This window comes from Hemicordylus capensis, chromosome 7 (genome assembly GCF_027244095.1).
Source record: "Hemicordylus capensis ecotype Gifberg chromosome 7, rHemCap1.1.pri, whole genome shotgun sequence".
Classification (NCBI taxonomy): domain Eukaryota; kingdom Metazoa; phylum Chordata; class Lepidosauria; order Squamata; family Cordylidae; genus Hemicordylus; species Hemicordylus capensis.
Genome location: NC_069663.1, coordinates 3,117,668 through 3,134,211, shown reverse-complemented (window position 1 = coordinate 3,134,211; position 16,544 = coordinate 3,117,668). Strand labels below are relative to the sequence as shown.

The following is a 16,544-nucleotide window of genomic DNA, read 5'->3' as shown; positions in this document are numbered from 1 at the left end:
CTGGCCCAGCCCATCCTCACTCCTGCTCTCCTCTCTCCTTGACAGGACATGGGAGAAGGATGCCCCTCACTCCGCGGCGTGGGCAGCCTTGATGAGGCAACTCCTGTGGCTCCTCTCAGGTACGTCCTCCTGCTCCTCCTGGGTTATCTGGGCCCATTCTTGATTTATGGCACCTTGGATTTCAGGACCACTTAGGATCCTCTCAAGAAACATGGCCCCTGCCAGGGTTTCATTGATGGAGATACAGCTCCAGATGCCATCGGCCTTTGGCACCAGTAACCCTGATGACCATGACAGGTCTCTCTCTGACCAACACGTAGCCAGAAGTCAGATAGAGGTCTTTTCCTCTCAGCATCTACTTCTGAATAAAGCAGATTAGTTTAACCTTGTGTGAATCTCCCTGCTTATCATGGACAAGCTGTTGCCCCGGAGACCCTGTTGACTTCTGCTGTAATGGGAGTGAAATAGCTGCTGAATACTCTGCCATAGAAGTCATGACCCCCAACATTAATAAGCCCAACCCCCAAGAGGTCCCAGTTTGCAAGGGGCACCCAGTCTAAGTTCTTACTATTGGAATGTGGGGAAGACAGAAAGGAATGAGAGCAGGGGCAGGTAAAGGGAGTTCCAAAGGAGAAGAGCCGATCCGTCTGAGCTAGCTGGGTTCTGGGAGAGGATCCAGGGGTTCAGGCACAGGAGGCCAGGGAGGGTTCTCGTGCACATTTTGCTCCCTAGGGTTTTAAATGAGGACTGAAGGGCTGTGGGGCTCCATGGGCTGGTGTGCCTGGCCCACTATTTCTCAGGCCCTGGATTCCAGGTGAGCCCTGCAGCCACCCAGAGCGGGAGAAGGAGACTAGAGCCAGGGTGTGGCTGGCTGCTCCTTCAGGGCTGGATCTGCTGGTGCCTCCTTGAGTGGTTGCAGGGCAAAGGGAGCAACTGGGAGGGGAACAGTGGAAGCCCCTCTAGGGGGCAGAGGAGGGGGTCGTGGCAGCCCCTCGGAACAGGTGATGCTGAGTCAGACCATTGCTCTACTCTGACCAGTAGCCGCTCTCCAAACCCCAACCAAGGGAGCTGAGCTGTTTTAGAGGTTTTTAAATTAGGCAGTATAAAAATATATATAAATCCAATGAATGAATGAATCAGGAAAGAAAGAAAGAAAGAAAGAAAGAAAGAAAGAAAGAAAGAAAGAAAGAAAGAAAGAAAGAAAGAAAGAAAGAAAGAAAGAAAGAAAGAAAGCTAGCTCTTTATGTTGTGGAGAGCAGGGAGGGTATATAAATAAAAAAATAAAATAAAATAAAATAAAATAATATAATATAAAATAAAGAAAGTAACCTTTATGTTGCAAGGAGCTTGGAGGGTTCTTGCCTTCACCCCTGCCCACTACTGGAAACTGACTACTCTGGGTTCCTTTGAAACACTCACTCACTTGTGTCTTTTGTCCTTTTCCCATCTCAGTGACGTCCAGCCACAGGAGATATATGAAGAGTGCTCCGTAGCCAAAACGAGCAAATGGTCACTGGTAAGGGATGAAAACCCAGTCTGTACATGGCAGGGCTGGGAGGGGGTGGGAGAGACCCCATTTCGAGCTAGAATAGAGGGCGTGTGGTAGAGATCCTGTCTTAGCAAGTTGAAGGGATGCTTTGAGAACTTGTCTGGAAAAGCCATATGCCTTGATATTTGCAGTGGTAGTAGCAGTGAATTGGGTGGGTGGGATGAGTGACAATCCGGGCTCAACTACAAGTGACTCAGGCAAAGGTTGGAGACCCTCGCAATGGAGGAAGCATCATGGGAACTTTTGGGATGGGAAGTGCTGAGAGGGAAGAGGGGTGTGTCTACCTATCTTCCAACCTGGCTCCTTCATTCCGCTCTCCTGCCCCAAATCACTCCCTCCCCCAGGGTTCTAGACTTTGATTTTGTTCTGGACTACCAAGCAGAAAACACATCCAGGAAGGGAGCAGTCTGGAGGGGAACTAGAGTGGGAAAGTCTTCTTTGGGGTAGATGGTGCACTCTTTCCCCCCTGCCACTTCTTGGCTCCACATGGCCCCCTTTCTGGTGTCATTGAAAAGGGCCTCAAAACACGGGTCTGCAGCATCAAGTGGCCAAGAGCTCTGCCCAGCAAAGAGAAGAACTTAGCTAGGCTTTCCTTAATTAAAGGCACCATTCAAGAAACCACAGTGTCCCATGTAGCAGGAGGCCTGACTCTTCTTCGGGATCCTGCCACTCCAAATGTTGTGTAATACCCATGATCTCTCCTGACTGCCCAGGAATGGGCAGAAAGCTGGTTTCTGAGGTTCAGTAGATTCTTGGGTTTGGTTCCTCTCTGAGCCCAGTTACACGTTGGTAGACACGGTTTTGAGGTGCTAAGGAGCCACCTCCTGCTTTAAGCTCCTCTGTTAAGAAGGACCTCTTGAAGGAGGGTTGATGTTTGGACCCCAGATGCCCTGGAAAGGTCAAGTGGGCCCCAGAGCACCCATTCCTCTCTCCATTATCATCCACAGAAGTCATTCTCGGACAGCTCCAGGATTCAGACGGTCAACACTGGGAACGAGATCCTGGAAGACGCACATGCCATCAGTTCCCCCAGGAGGTAGAGTTTCTTCTTGAACTTTTGTGTAGGGAAGGTTTTCTGTCCCCCTGCCAGCCTGGATCTGGGATGGATCCAGTGCCGCTGACTGGCAAGAGTTGCAGGGCAGACAGTCAAAAACGACGTCTTCATACATTGTGTAGAAGCAGGGGCGTAACTAGGTTGGAGTGGGCCCTGAGACAAGATTCTTAATTGGGCCCCCCCGCCGAGAAAATTTTTAATAATAATAATAATAATAATAATAATAATAATTCGATTTCTATTCCGCCCTTCCAAAAATGCCTCGGGGCGGTTTACAAAGAGAAAAAGGTGCCTCTTTGCCCCGTAAGCAGGGGGCTTTTATTCTCACATTTCTGTCCTCATTCAAAACATACAAAAAACAGATGTACAAAATTGAGCAAATGAGAAGAGAAGAATTATATGGGAGTAAAACCTTTTTTAAATGGAGTCAGGAAGTGCATCTTTGGAGGCTCAAATGGATACCTTTCAGGCACAACTATTTCCAAGTCAAAAATTCCTTTTTCATGTGGTGTATTTACAAAACCAAGGATTTGAGCTTGAAGTTCATCTAAGCGACTTCCAGTCTGCCAGCAAGTAATACCCGGTGGTGGCTCTGTGGACAGCAGATGCAGCTCCCTTTTCAATCGTGAAGCTCTCTGCATTGTGATCCGTTTTCGAAGTAGAGCTCTAAGAATGGACCCAAATGCGCTCAGGGGCGTAGCAAGGTTGGAGTGGGCCCTGAGAAGAGATTTTAAAATGCCCCCCCCCCAAGTCCAGGGCTTCCACACACCCCAGTCTTGCAAGGATTTAAGTCTGATATTTCAAAATATGTATGCTGCCAAGAAATACATTTCACTGAATACACACACACTTCACAATATATAGTGATATACATTGAATACTATATCTTTGTGCTACTTTTAATGCCTAGAACACACTAGAAACACTAATTATTAAGATGGGCCCCTTGCTGCAGATTAGCAAAGGAGACTTTCAACCATGCAGGGTGAGCCTATGTTTGTTTTCTCAGAATTCTGAACAAATTCAGTCCAGTTTGATTCCAGGAGGTTTTTCACAAGAGGCTTTGAAAGCCCTTTAACACACATCTCCTCTGGAATGGAGGTGCTGCATTCACATGTGGGCCAGATTGACCCTAAGGGGGAAAAATATAAAAGCACAACACATGCGTCACAGTTCTCACTCATGTCTCAGTTCTCACTCAGACCTGGGTTGCAAAACAACTTGAACAGAAGTGTATTTATGAATGAATGAATGAATAGATAAATAAATTTGTTCGAGAAGTTTTTGTAATTTCCTGCCATGAAACAAGCCACTTCTAGGACTTTTTAGAGGTTTTTTTAAGCCAGCAAATTTTCCAATCAGTCTTCAATGAAATATTCAGAGACTTCTCAGTCTCCCCACCCCCCATCCAAGCCCTATGGCAAGCAGATCCCTACCTGGATATAGGGGGCGGGGGGCGGGGTGTGACCACCAAAAGGAATCCACCTTCTACCTGGCCACGGCTGAGCTGTCTGGCCTGGGAAGAAGAGGGTCTGCTGCAGAGAACTGGAGTGGCCACTCTGACTGCCAGCCTTCTTCCTGGGGCTGGCCAGCCTACTCGAATTCAGGCTTCACGGAGGCCTACACGGAGGCCTCCCTGGAAGCCCCGCCCAGCCGCCGATCAGCTGAGAGGCGCCCGGGAGAAAAGCAGCTTGCCTGCTGCTTGGATGGCCGACCAGGAGGACCAGCAGGAGGGAGGGCAAACAGGGCAAGTGGCTGAAGGGTCTTGGGGCTGGGCAGGGGGCAATGGGGAGTCATGGGAGGTGTCTCTGGGGGGCCCCTCAAGGCAGTGGGGCCCCGAGGCGACGGCCTCCCCCGGCCTCATGGTAGTTACGCCCCTGCGTAGAAGCATTCACTCTTCCAAGATGTGGTGGTGATGTCCGCTAGCTTGAAGGGCACAGAGGATAGCTTCCTGGAGGCCTGCCGGATGGCTGTCCCCTATTGGAAGCAGAGTGCTGGGCCAGATGCATCTTTGGTCGGATCCAGCAAGGCTCTTCCGAGGTACTCAGGCCATTGTATTTCTTCCTGCAGTGTCTTCACGGTTGAGGAGGATGGATGGTTTCTCCAGACCGTGGACACCGAATGGTCCTGTGAGGTAAGGAAACGATTCCAGTCGCTTTTGTGGATGGGCTGGTGGAGGGGTGAGGGGAGATTGCATCTCCACCGTCAGGAGACAGAGGGGGGTCAGATCCTGAAAGGGGAGGAAATCCAGCTGCTGCATGTTGGCCAGAGGATTACAGTGGGAACGTCGTGGCTAGGGAAGGATTCTGCAACCCTCTGCCTCTCCTTCCAATGGCCACCTTTCTGGGTTGGTGTGCTTTGGATTGGAGGCATCAAACGGCTCCCAAGACCCTGAGACGGGTCAGGAGAGGAGAGGGTCTTCCTGGCAGAGATCCTCCAGGTCTCTTGACTGAAGAGGCATTTCTGTAGAGACAATCCTGGTCCCCTCAGGTAAAAACAGCCCACAGCAGGAGGGATGGCCCTCACTCCGGACTCAGGGGCCCACCTTGTCTCTCCCCTTGGAAAGGCTGAGCTAACCCTGTTTCTTGGGGAGAGGAGAGAAGAGGACATGAAGGGGTGGGATCAAGAAGACTCTCTGGGCCAAACTATTGATGCCAGTGGGTCCCGTTCCTCTTGGTTTCCATTCCCCATGAAAGGAATGCAGAAGAAATGACAAGAAATGACAACAAGCAGTTAGCATTCCATTCTGGAGCTCCCATGCAGTGATGTTTCTGTTAATGGCTGGTTTTGGGGAGGGAAAGAAAGAGATTTCACAGACCTACCTGTCATGCTGTCTTTGGACTAGAGCTGCAGAGTGCAGCCAGCTGATTCTGATGGCCCTTTTGAAGGATGGTGGCCAGTTTGCTGACCACAGTAGATCATATCACAATGGAGGTTCATGGTTGGACATAGGATGAAACCAAATGGCCACAAGCATGTGGTGGCTGTGCCCTGGCACTCCCACCACAGTTAGAATTAGAACACATGGTTTCTTTTTAATAAGGTTTTTTGTCTTAAAAAAAAATCAAAATAATTTAAAGAAATAAAAATGAACTCAAAGAAAATGTCAGGGGGAAAACTCCCTACGAATCCTAGGCCCTAGGAAGATCAGAATGAGTACACTCATTGGAAACCTTTGTCTCATATGCAGAGTCCTGACATCCAAGAGGCCAAGATCCCAGAAGACAACACTAGGGATCAGGAGCTGGACGTGGAGAGCTTTGTCAGTTCCCCGAGGTACTCTTTTCTCACCTGGAGGGGCAGCTCCATCGCTCATGGAAGTAGAGGACCTTCCTTAGGAGCCCATGCAATTTTTTGGGGGGTGGAGGTGGTTAGTTTAGCAAGAAGCCAAGGGTGGACAGAAGCTCCGAGCAGCATGGAGGGTTGTTTCCATGGAGACAGGTGTCTCCATGCCCAGCCCGTGGGCTTCCTGCAGGCATCTGGCTGTCCACTCCTGGAAACAGGGTGTTGGGCTGCATGCCTCATTCATCTCATCAAGCAGAGCTCTTTCTAAGCACTCGTGTTCTGATCTCATGTGTCTTCTTTCTTTCTTTTCTTAGCGTCCAGAGGCCAAGCACCGTGTTGAGGAGGCTGCAAAACACCGCTGCTGACCAAGAGCCATCCCTTGGAGAGGTCAGGAAGCCTCAACATCCAGTCCCTCCCTCGGAAGAACTGTGGGTTGGGCGTGTGGGTCCCCCGTGTTGCCCAGGAGTAGAGAGCATGTGGAATGGCCCCAGTTTTGATGCTGCCGGGTGGGCGGCCATCTTCTGACAGTTGTTTGCTTAAAGCTATGGTAAAGGGACAGCCATGCCCTTAACAACACTGCATCATAATGGTGGCACGGTGGGGGTGATAGGATTAAAGAATATGGCCGCAAGGAGATGGTGGCTATGGCCTTGACTTCTGGTCGAGATCTCACAGTTAAAGGTGGAACATCCTGTTGCTTTAATGGCAACCATTGAAAAACAGTGACAAATAAATGAAGAATGAATAAAAATACAAAACAATAAGCAAACTAAACCAAACCAATGAGAAATGAACTAAATGAAAAAGGGGAAAGAAATGGGAAAGAAAGAGGAAAGGAGACCCAGTTTTGGCATGTTTTTGCACGTGCCTTTAGTGTCCTCACTAAGGAGCCGACTGAAAGCATGAAGTGGACTGGAAGTGGTCTTTTCCAGTCACCAGAGCCATTGGGGCCCCAGTTGAGTGAGGGAGCGCAGCATGTCTTGGGGTGGGGGGAGTTGATGCCTTTCCCCTCTGCCATTTGCATGAGTGCGCGAAGGCCTGAAATCAGCCCGACCGACCTTATTGCGAGGAAGGCGGGCAGGAGAGAGGAGCTCTTTTGCCATCTCTCCTGCCAGCCTCCAGCCAGCATACCTGGGCTCCAAAGTGGTTTTTAAGAAAACTGAAAATCAGGAAAGGGGGAAGAGTTGTGTCCAGAACGGGACGATCCCCTTCCGGCCTACTTCCTGCGTTCAGCTCACCCGGTGATGACCGCTGGAAGGTGCCAGGCTGGCCTTTCCCCTGCTGAAGCCTAGGAAGCTCAATGAGAGGGCCAGAGCAACCATTTCTCCCCCTTCTCTCCTTCACAGAGTTCTTCCTTCCCGGGGGCCGAGACTCCACATGCCAGCGTGGAGGAAGAGGGGTCGGAAGAGGACTATGCCACCAGTTCCCCCAGGTACCTTTCTCAGCTGAAGGGCCGCTCCAGGGATCATAGAGGCGGATCACCTTCCCTGGGAGCCTTGGTTGATTAGACATGTTCATGGAGGAGAAGCCAGTTGAAGACTATTACCCATGACAGCCAAGGAACCTCCGAATCTCGAGATCTCTCTCTCTCTCTCTCTCTCTCTCTCTGAATAAACACACTTTAATGCCACATGTAACCAGGTCTCAAGTGGTTCACAAACAACTAAATAGGCATCTGGCTGTCCACTGTTGGGTTCTGGGCTACACGTGTCTTTCACTTGATCCACAGGGCATGCATTGCTGTTCTTATGCCATGTCTCTCCTTTCTCCTCTCAGAGTCCAGAAGCCAAAGAAGTGGCTCATCAAGAAGATGATGAAGAACACCTACACGGTTGAAGACTCGTCCTCCGCGGAGGTGAGAAATGATCCATTTCATCATCCATTTTTTCATGTGAACGGGCTCTAGGTTGTGTTTGTGTGTTTGTGTGTGTGTGTGAGTGCCCTGTTCCCCAGCAGGAGACAGAACATGGAATGGTTCTAGTTCTAGATGCTGCAGGATGGGAGGGATTGTGATTGGTGGGATGGGAGGAAATGCATCTGAGGCATTGGAAAGAGGGCAAAAATGTGGTGAAAGGCTCTTCTGGGCTGAGATGCCAAATGCCTTTTCTACCAAGAGGCAGGTCTTATTTTAGAGCAGGATGTCTTCCCAACCGTCCCTTGGGCTTGGTTCCTCTCAGAAGCCTCGCAAGGTCAACGCAAGCCCTGAAACGCTCCCGATTCTCTTCTCTCTCCTCCCCAGTGCTCCTCTACAGACGAGGACGATACGATGCATGACATCAGCAGCATCGAGGACGAGGTGTGGGACTCTCCGCTGACCCCCAGTTCGGCCAGGTAGGTACCCTCGTCTCAGCTGAGGAGCTAGTAGGGAGCTGGGGGGCTTTTAGCGTAGCCAGCAGAAGGCTGCAGGGGACAGGGGCAGATCCCCCATGTCTGAGCCCCATAGAGGGATGTTTCCTCCTACCTGCTCCCTGAGAAATCTGGAGGGGGAGTTCACCCAAGAAGGCCTATTGGCAGCCGGTGCAAGAGAGACACCAGCAAGTCTATTGCTGGCTGTTAGCAGAGGGAGCTCTGAGACCCCCATGCTGTAGGCATGAGCGGGTGTTGGGGAGAAGGAGCAGGGGAGGGCTCCTGTCTCAATGCCCCCTTTGAACACTTCCCAGGGCTTCTCAGTGGGGAATGAAAGGCTGGACTTGGGAGATCTCTGGCCTGATGAAGTTCCCCTGCCAGCCACCTCCCAAGGGAGGCGAGATCCTTGCTTAGCATCTCTTTGGGTGCCCGTGTTCTTCTTCAGCTGGCTGCCATCTCCAACAGGACAGTTCTTTGAGAAGCTTTTCTCTCTCCTCTCCTCTCTCAGGAACATCGGCGAAGAGGAAAGAAGAGGACAGCTGGCCCCAGATTGGTTCTCCTCGGTCCATCTGGGAGAGGTAAGGGGTGCAAACCAAGGGTGACTTGACTCCACCCCTCTGCCCCTCCTTTCCTGCACTACACAGGATGGCGGCTTGGATGGCAGTCACTGTTCACACGGGAGGTGGGGACTTGCCCTTTCCCCTTGTGGATGTCTTTCCCTTGCGGTTGACCTCATGCACCCTGAGCCAAAGGCAGCACCCTCCAGGCCCAGATGTGGGTGCAGACACCCATGGCACTGGCCTGGCCCTGGGGATTCTCCTGACCCATAACCGTCCCTAGGACTGTGTGCTGAGGCCTGACCCTCCTCTTCTTCGCAGGGGAGAGCAACAAAGAAGATTGGGGACGTCATCTGGAGCGTGGAGTATGCCAGTGAGGTGGAGGAAAGGTTCCCCGAACTCCTGGTGGGCCTGGTCAACAAGATCCTCACCGGCCTGCAGAACACCACCGAGGGAGTCGGGAACCGAGACAGCCATTACCTGCCTCCTGAGTAAGTCATGGCGGTGGGGAAAGCGAGGCCAGCAAGTCTTCCTTCCAGCACTCTGGGAGGACAGGCTAGGGTCATTTCTCCCATGTCCCACTCTGATGGGTGAGCAGCATTTCTGGCCTGTTGGGGTGACTCTGGCACGGAGGTCCCCTCCCTCAGCTACACAGAGGAGAGCCCAGAATTTGCAGCCCTCTTGGCTCTGCAGAGAGCCTTAAAATGCATCTGCAGTGTTAAAAAGCCAGCTGTGGATAAAGTCACTTCACCTCTGTGGTCTCCCTCCCATGGTCCAACTCAGTCCCTCCACCCTTGATACTACGCCACCCCGCAAGGAGTCCCTCCCTTGTCCACTGCCTCCACCCTTGACATGGTGGTGACAGCAACCTTCTCTTCTCTGCAGGGAGACCGCGCAGATTGTCCGAACCCTGCTGGAGAGGGTGGCACAGGTGACCCCAGAGAAGACCTGCTGGGAATCCCTGTGCTCTCCGCGGAGCTGCCTCCAGGGTGTGGCCCTCTTGGTGAGGTAAGTAGGAGTGAATAGGAGATTCCTCAGGAGGCCTGGGGGCTGGGGTGGTTTGGGTCAGGTCTGCTCTTTCTGGGCGTCCCGCCCAGGACTCAGCAGGGGCCTTTGTGTGTTGCAGGGCTCTCCTCCAGACACCATCCTCCACAGTGGCCAGGCTGAAGGCATACCTGGCTTCCCTCTTCAGCCTCGATAAAGATCCAGAAGAGCATTCCCTCGCAGAGGTGGCCTTCTTTGTGGAGGTGAGAAGCATTTTCCTCAGGTGGGCTTCCCTGAGAGGAGGGTTTGGCCCCAGGAGCTGATGGGTCTTCTGCTCCTTTCCCTCTTTTAGCTGCTCCTGAAAGACCAAGACTTTGCTGCCTTAGAGAAGACCTGGATGCTCCTGGTAGCGTGGCTAGTCCACCCCAGCCAGAACATCCGCTACCTGAGCGAAAGGGGTCTTCTCCACATTTATGGAAAGTTAAAGGCGGTGAGTGACATCCCTGGGCATGGAGCATCCCTAGACATGGAGACTCCTCTCTTTGGGGAGCCCTTCCTGAGGCTGGTGCTCCTAGGCATCCCCAGGTGTGACAGGAAGATTTTTCCAGTTGGGAGGATTCAGCCTGTGGAACCCTTGCCACAGGATGAAGGAGAAATCCTTAAGGGAATGCATCTCTCAGTGGGAGCCCTGATTCCCCACGTGCTCCAATGCTGCCTTCTCACCCCTCTTGGATGGAAGCCAAGCGGCATCAAACATGGACAGCTATGTGGTCCATTTAGCAGGGGGTAGACTAGCATGTGTTCTAAAGGATCCACCTTTTCCCTCCCTAGGCGAAGAAACCCCAGGATTTTAGTGCCGGGATCCTGGGAGGGCTCAGGACCTCCAGTCTGGAAGCCACTTTGGGGGTCCTGGCCTTCATGGAGCGGCTGAGGCACTGTCCATCAGAACACCAGGCCACGGTGAATGCTGTCCTGGCTGCCCTGTGCCGCCCTCTCTTCCACCACGTGAGTACTTACATGCCAGCCCTCCGCCCCGGCTCTATGAGGGCCGGCCAACCTGCAGGTTCCGAACGGGTTGGAGAAGGGAAACCAGAAACCCCCTAGAGACCCATGCAAGCTCTTCTGCATGGTGATGGAGGTGAGGAATTCCTCCCTAATAACAACCCCTGTTCTTCTTTGTAGGAGGAGGCTAAGATCCGAAGGGCAGCCATGAGGACCCACCTGGATCTCCTGCAGCACCGCCACCACCATCATGAGGGTACAGAGGAGAACATCACGACCCTCATCGCGGTGCTGATGCATGTGGAGGATGAGGACCTGGAGGTAGCACAGGTGAGAGCCCACTTCTTCCTGCCACCCCTACGAAGGGGTTTAGGCTTCCCCAAGTCCAGCTGCCCAGTGGCAGACCCCAGAGTTAGCCTCACGGGATGGTGAATTCACGAGCTGTCCCGCTGTGGTTTGGCCTATCCAGGCCCTACTCCTTGAAGCCCCCTAAGAGGTTTCTTGGAATCCCTTGGGAGGATTTTTCACTCCCATTCCGGTCTTTCTTTTGGCAGGCTGCGAAGGACAATCTGAGCCTCCTGGCGGAAGCCCTCCTATGGCACCTGGAGGGCAAGCTGCTGGCGCGGGATTCTTACAGCCTGCAGGAGCTGCTCCACAAGATCGCCAAGCGTCTGGTAAGGGCAGCCCCTCCCTGTCCATCCCTCGGCTCAAATGGCTCAAGGACCTTTGGGCGATGCTTTGCTCACTCGGGATTTGTCTTTGCTCTTGATCCCAGATTCGGCAGCTCGGCACAGAGGACGCCGTGGAGATGGAGGCCACCAAGATCCTGGGCTTCTTCCGCAGCGAGCAGCCTTCAGTGAGGAGAACGGCTGCCCTGCTGATCGGTAAGCGAAACAAGACTTTTGGGTCTCCCTTAGTGGGTCGTCTTGGTGGGCAAAGGTTCATTCTCTTGGAAGGCACAGCCAGAAGGGTGTGGAGGGGCAGGAGCTGTTCCCTCCCCAGGAGGACTGGCCCAGTGCGTGTTAGCAAGGTCTCTTTGCTTAATTTCCTCCCAAGGTGACATAAGAGTCCCTGGAGGAATGGCTCAATCTGTCAGTCCCAGACGGAGCACAGAGGGGAGGATTTCCTCTCCTGAATGATCGGGTTGTCCATGCACAGTGTCCTGAACTGTGGTCCCATTTCCTTCCACCCTTGTTTTTTAGGTCACCTGGTCCACAAAAAGGGCAGCATCCTCACTGAAGGGAACATAGAGACCTTCCATGCTGGTAAGTGCCGGTTTCTGGGTGGGAAGGGGAAGTTTCTGTGAGGGGAGAGGCCTAGATTTAGGGACCACAGAGCTGGAATGGGCCACCTGTCCCCTCAAATGGAAGGTCCCGCTTGCATCCTCAGGGATGCTCAGCAGTAGGCTTTCCCAGAGTGCAGGGGAGAAAGAGTCAGGACTTTCGCCCTCTTGGTGTGGAAATGGTGGGGCTTGGCCAAGGGTGGGGTGATCTCTTCATGCCATTTCTGAACCTTCTCCTTCATCCCTCCAGCGCTGGAGAGCTTGCTTGGCGACCATGACCCCGAGGTCGGGAGAGTTGCCTGCAAGACAGAGAAGATCGTGAAGAAGGCCTTTTCCCTCCACTCCCGGCACGGGCTGCGGGCTGCCGTTCGGCGCTTGTGGGCGGGCTGTAAGAAGAAGAGACACCCGCCAGAGTACGGTGATCTCTCCACCTGACCGACTGGTGAGTAGACCAAGGCAGGGCTTCACTTGAAGGGGACCCGATGGTTAGGGAGGGGGCTGGGGCTGCAGGAAGGGTGGGCAGGAATCTGGGCAACCCTCCCTCGTGTTGGAATGCCATCTTCGGCCCTTGTGTCTGGTTGTACCAGTAGCCAAAGGGAAAGAGGAAAGATCTCTCTTCCCTCTGGGAAATGAGGACACAAATATTCTGCCAGGAGTCCCTGGTGCTTGGTGGTGTCATGGGGGAGAGTGTGAGAAGACACCCCATCTTTGAACCAATGTCCTTCTCTCTTTCCAGGAACAACAGCCCCGTGCTCTCCCCTTGAAGATCAGCAGCTGAAGGGAGGTTCAGGAAAGACCGTGCAGCGCAGGGGCCTCCCAGAAGACCTCCTCCAACCGCGTGGACACAAGATCTGTCCACAAGAAGACATCCAGCAGGGAAGTGCAGTTCTGTCTGAGGAGTGAGGGGGAAGCAGGCTCCACTCCCCTGGCCCAAGGAAGCCCCGCCTCTGGGGTGCAGAAGCCCCTCCCCTTGCTTCTGCTGGCAGGCTGTGGGAGGAGGCTACAGGACCACCATGCCCCCAAGTGGCCCTTTGGAACCATTCTTGGGCTTCCCTTGGGTCCGGGAAGGCTGTGTGGCCCCAGCAGGAGGGCAAGGTCCCTCCATTCCCACCAGCTGGTAAGGGAGCACCCCCTCCTCCTTCCACCTTTCTCCCCTTCCCCAGCGGCCTGGCTTCCCCTGGCAGGGGAAGCCCCATTCAGGCATCCGCCCCCTCCCCTGCCGAGGGTGTGCTCCTCCCCCCTCCACTCCCGCAGCCACGCCTCACTCCCCCCTCCGCTCCCTCCTCCTTCCTCCCAAACCGGTGCAGCAGCAGAGGAGCCTGGGAGACTCTGGGGCCCCCCTGCAGCCCCAGTAGCGCCCCCTGGAGCTGCCCGGTGGCAGGCCAGAGAATCCTCCTCTCCCTCCTGCTCCATGCTGTGGTTGCACAGTGGGGAGACCGAATTCTCTGGCTTGCCCCCCCATCAACCCCCACCCCACTGCCCGATCCCCGCTTGCTGGGCTGCCGGAGTGGAAAGGGAGGAGGAGCAGGGCAACCCCACTGACGCTGCTTTGTGCTTCTTGCAGGCATGTGCTGCTGCTGGGAGGCTGGAGGAGTCGATCCGCCCCAGAAGAGGAGACCACGTGAACATGCCTGCAAGGAGCGGGGGTGGGGTGGGGTTGGGGGCTGGCTGGGACTCCCCCCAATTTTGTTTGCCCTGCCATTCCCTTCTTCTGTGTGACCCTGGGCTTCCTCCCTTCCCTCCTTCCCTCCCTCCCTCCTTCTCCCTCCCAGGGGCAGAATGGGCATTGCTGGTCGCCCTGTTGGGGGCCGAGTAGGAATTTTTGGCTTTCCAACAGATTGGCCAAGATGGAAAGTTTTTTTGCCTACTCCATTCTGTCCTGTTTTGTTTCCTTTAGTTAGAAAGTTAAGTGACGACTTGTAACCTATTTAAGTATATTAATAAAGTTGCCCCTTTTGTTCAAAACATACCGTCGTGTCTGAGTTCCTCTTTTCTTCTCGTCTCCCTTGGAGCGTTTGTGCCCACAGACTCCCAAGCTCACCTCTGGGCTGAGGGAGACGCTGCTACACTGCTACAGGTACATGCAAATGCCTCTTGCTTGGAAGCACTCACTCAGACAATTGGCTTGGATCACTCCAGAGGAGCCCACTTGAGGTTTGCCGCCAATGAGGTTTGCTGAGCACAGGATCCTGGGAGCAAGCTGCACCTTCCAATCGAGTGCCCGGAAAGCACAGCCTTGGCAAGGCCTGGCAAGCTTACAAACCAACACTGACTGCCTCCAATACAGCCAAATATGACATGTGATTCCATTCCAGTGATTAAAAAGTCCTGCCAAGTATGAAATGCTATTTGTGCAGGAACAAGGCCTTGACCTCCTCTTGTGCTCTTCACATTTCTGTTTTGAATGCGTATTTGCTTCCTTCCTGTGCTCTGTAATAAGAAGCTGGCAGGGATCAAGAGTTCACAGCTCCCCTTTGACAGTTTGGTCTGGTTGGGGAAAGAGTCCTGCTGTTTGGTTTTTGGAGGGAGGAGAGGGATGGATTGGATTGGTTTGGTTTGGTTTTTTTAATGGGGGGAGCTCGCATTAATTTTGATTGGTTGGTTTGGTTTTTTCCCCAAATTCAATTTTTATTATTTTTAACAATATTAATATGTCATTGATTACGAATAGACAAAAGTGGACTTCCCGCACGCATCTCTTCGTGAATCATCAGCTATAAAGTTCACCCTTGCTATAATAATAGTTCAAAACATAAATTTAAATCCTTACAAACACAGCTAATCTACCCAACCTGCAGGTTTTTTTACTGAATTTTGAACCCTGCTGTAAAGTCCATAGTAGGAAAATAGTTCTTTAGATACAACAAGAATGGTTTCCAATCTTCTTTGAAGCATTCAAAATTTTGGTCTCTTATTAGTGTTGTAAGTTTTGCCATCTCTGCATATTCCAAAAATTTTATCAGCCAATCTTCTTTTGAAGGCACTTCATTACTCTTCCATTTCTGTGCATATATAATTCTAGCCGCTGCCGAAGCGTACATAAAACGCGTTGAATTAGTTGTAGAAATTGCACCTTCTATTATTCGCAGCAGGAAGGATTCTGGCCTCTTAGGAAATGTCATTTTAAATATTTTCTTTAACTCATTATATATCATCTCCCAATATGCTTTAGCCTTCCCACAGGTCCACCACATAGGAAAAAAAGTGCCTTCAGACTGTCCACACTTCCAACATTTGTTTGATACATTTTTATACATTAATGCCAATTTTTTGGGTGTCATATACCATCTATACATCATTTTGTAATAATTTTATTTTAAAGCATAACATGCAGTCAATTTTAAATTGGTTAGTTTTGGAAAATTGGAGGGGGGGAAGAGAATAAAAGGAGGCTCGCCTGCAGCAGAAAGATAGTGAAAGCTGGAGGAAGAGTTTAAAGTTGGCGCTAAAGCTGGAATTAGAGCTGACTGGGAGTAAGACCCTGAGGCTATTCACATGATAGTCCTGGGATGCGGAGGGCGGGCAGTGGGGTAGGCAGAGTCCAACTCATCTTCCCCCCAGATGATTCTTCTGCTTTTCTTCAGGTATACTACCATGCGCTCACATGATCCTCACTGCTCCCAGCAGTGTGGATCTTTGGAGGCTGGGATGACACATCCCAACCTTTGGATATCCCACAATGCATAGTGTGTCGAGCGTGGTGCATTGGGGGATAGGAACATATGAAGCTGCCAGTCAGACCATTGGTCCATCTAGCTCAGTATTGCCTACACAGACTGGCAGCAGCTTCTCCAAGGTTGCAGGCAGGAATCTCTCTCAGTCCTATCTTGGAGATGCTGCCAGGGAGGGAACCTGGAACCTCGATGCTCTTCCCAGAGCGGCTCCATCCCCTGATGGGGAATCTCTTATAGTGCTCACACGTCTAATCTCCCATTCAAATGAAACCAAGGCAGACACTGCTCAGCTAAGGGGGGAAGACACGCTTGCTACCACAAGACCAGCTCTCCTCTCCTCTGAGACGGGCGCTCTAGGCACCCATCTCTGTGTGCACTCAGGCAACAAGCAGCCCGAGCACCCATCTGATCCCAGTGCCAGGGTAAAGGGCACGCTCGCACCCTAAACTTTGTCTAAAGGCCAGGCTTCAAAGTGGGGTTAGGCGGGCCAGCAGCACCGTGATCCATAGGGATGCCTGCGCTGCAGACGAGCAGCCTGGGTTAAACTGCTTCTGGGAACCATAACAATGGGGAAACCACAGGATCTCCTGACGATGGAGCCCAACAGAAGACCAAATTGAGTGTGTTTCCGGCACCATGAGTTGGTCCTGAAATTAATTGGGATAGGCCCATCGATTTCATGGCCTCTATGAACTCCCAAGCTGCACCAGACAAGCCAGCCCCAAAGTGGATACTGATGTCGCCTAACATCAAAAGTCTGGGAGACTCCAACACCAACTCTGTGACTGGTTCCATCAGCTCAGTTAGGGAG

At 52.4% G+C, this 16,544-nt stretch overlaps 1 protein-coding gene across 1 annotated transcript; it reads left to right on the top strand.

Moving 5' to 3' along the window:
• The first annotated feature begins 4,164 nt into the window (after positions 1 to 4,164).
• On the top strand, positions 4,165 to 8,322 carry LOC128332776 (uncharacterized). Its single transcript, XM_053267497.1, has 7 exons — positions 4,165 to 4,737; positions 5,794 to 5,879; positions 6,203 to 6,275; positions 7,235 to 7,320; positions 7,665 to 7,743; positions 8,128 to 8,214; positions 8,308 to 8,322. Exons 1-7 carry the CDS (start codon positions 4,519 to 4,521, stop codon positions 8,320 to 8,322), a joined length of 645 nt encoding a protein of 214 aa, XP_053123472.1. The 5' UTR covers positions 4,165 to 4,518.
• The last annotated feature ends 8,222 nt before the right edge of the window (positions 8,323 to 16,544 follow it).

What these genes read in the sequence shown, in the direction of transcription:
- LOC128332776 (XM_053267497.1), top strand. Translation starts at nt 4,519, where the DNA reads ATGTCCGCTAGCTTGAAGGGCACAGAGGATAGCTTCCTGGAGGCCTGC. An exon ending in AGCTTTGTCAGTTCCCCGAG is followed by an intron (nt 5,880 to 6,202) that starts GTACTCTTTTCT and finishes TTCTTTTCTTAG; the next exon opens with CGTCCAGAGGCCAAGCACCG. An exon ending in AAGACTCGTCCTCCGCGGAG is followed by an intron (nt 7,744 to 8,127) that starts GTGAGAAATGAT and finishes TCTCCTCCCCAG; the next exon opens with TGCTCCTCTACAGACGAGGA.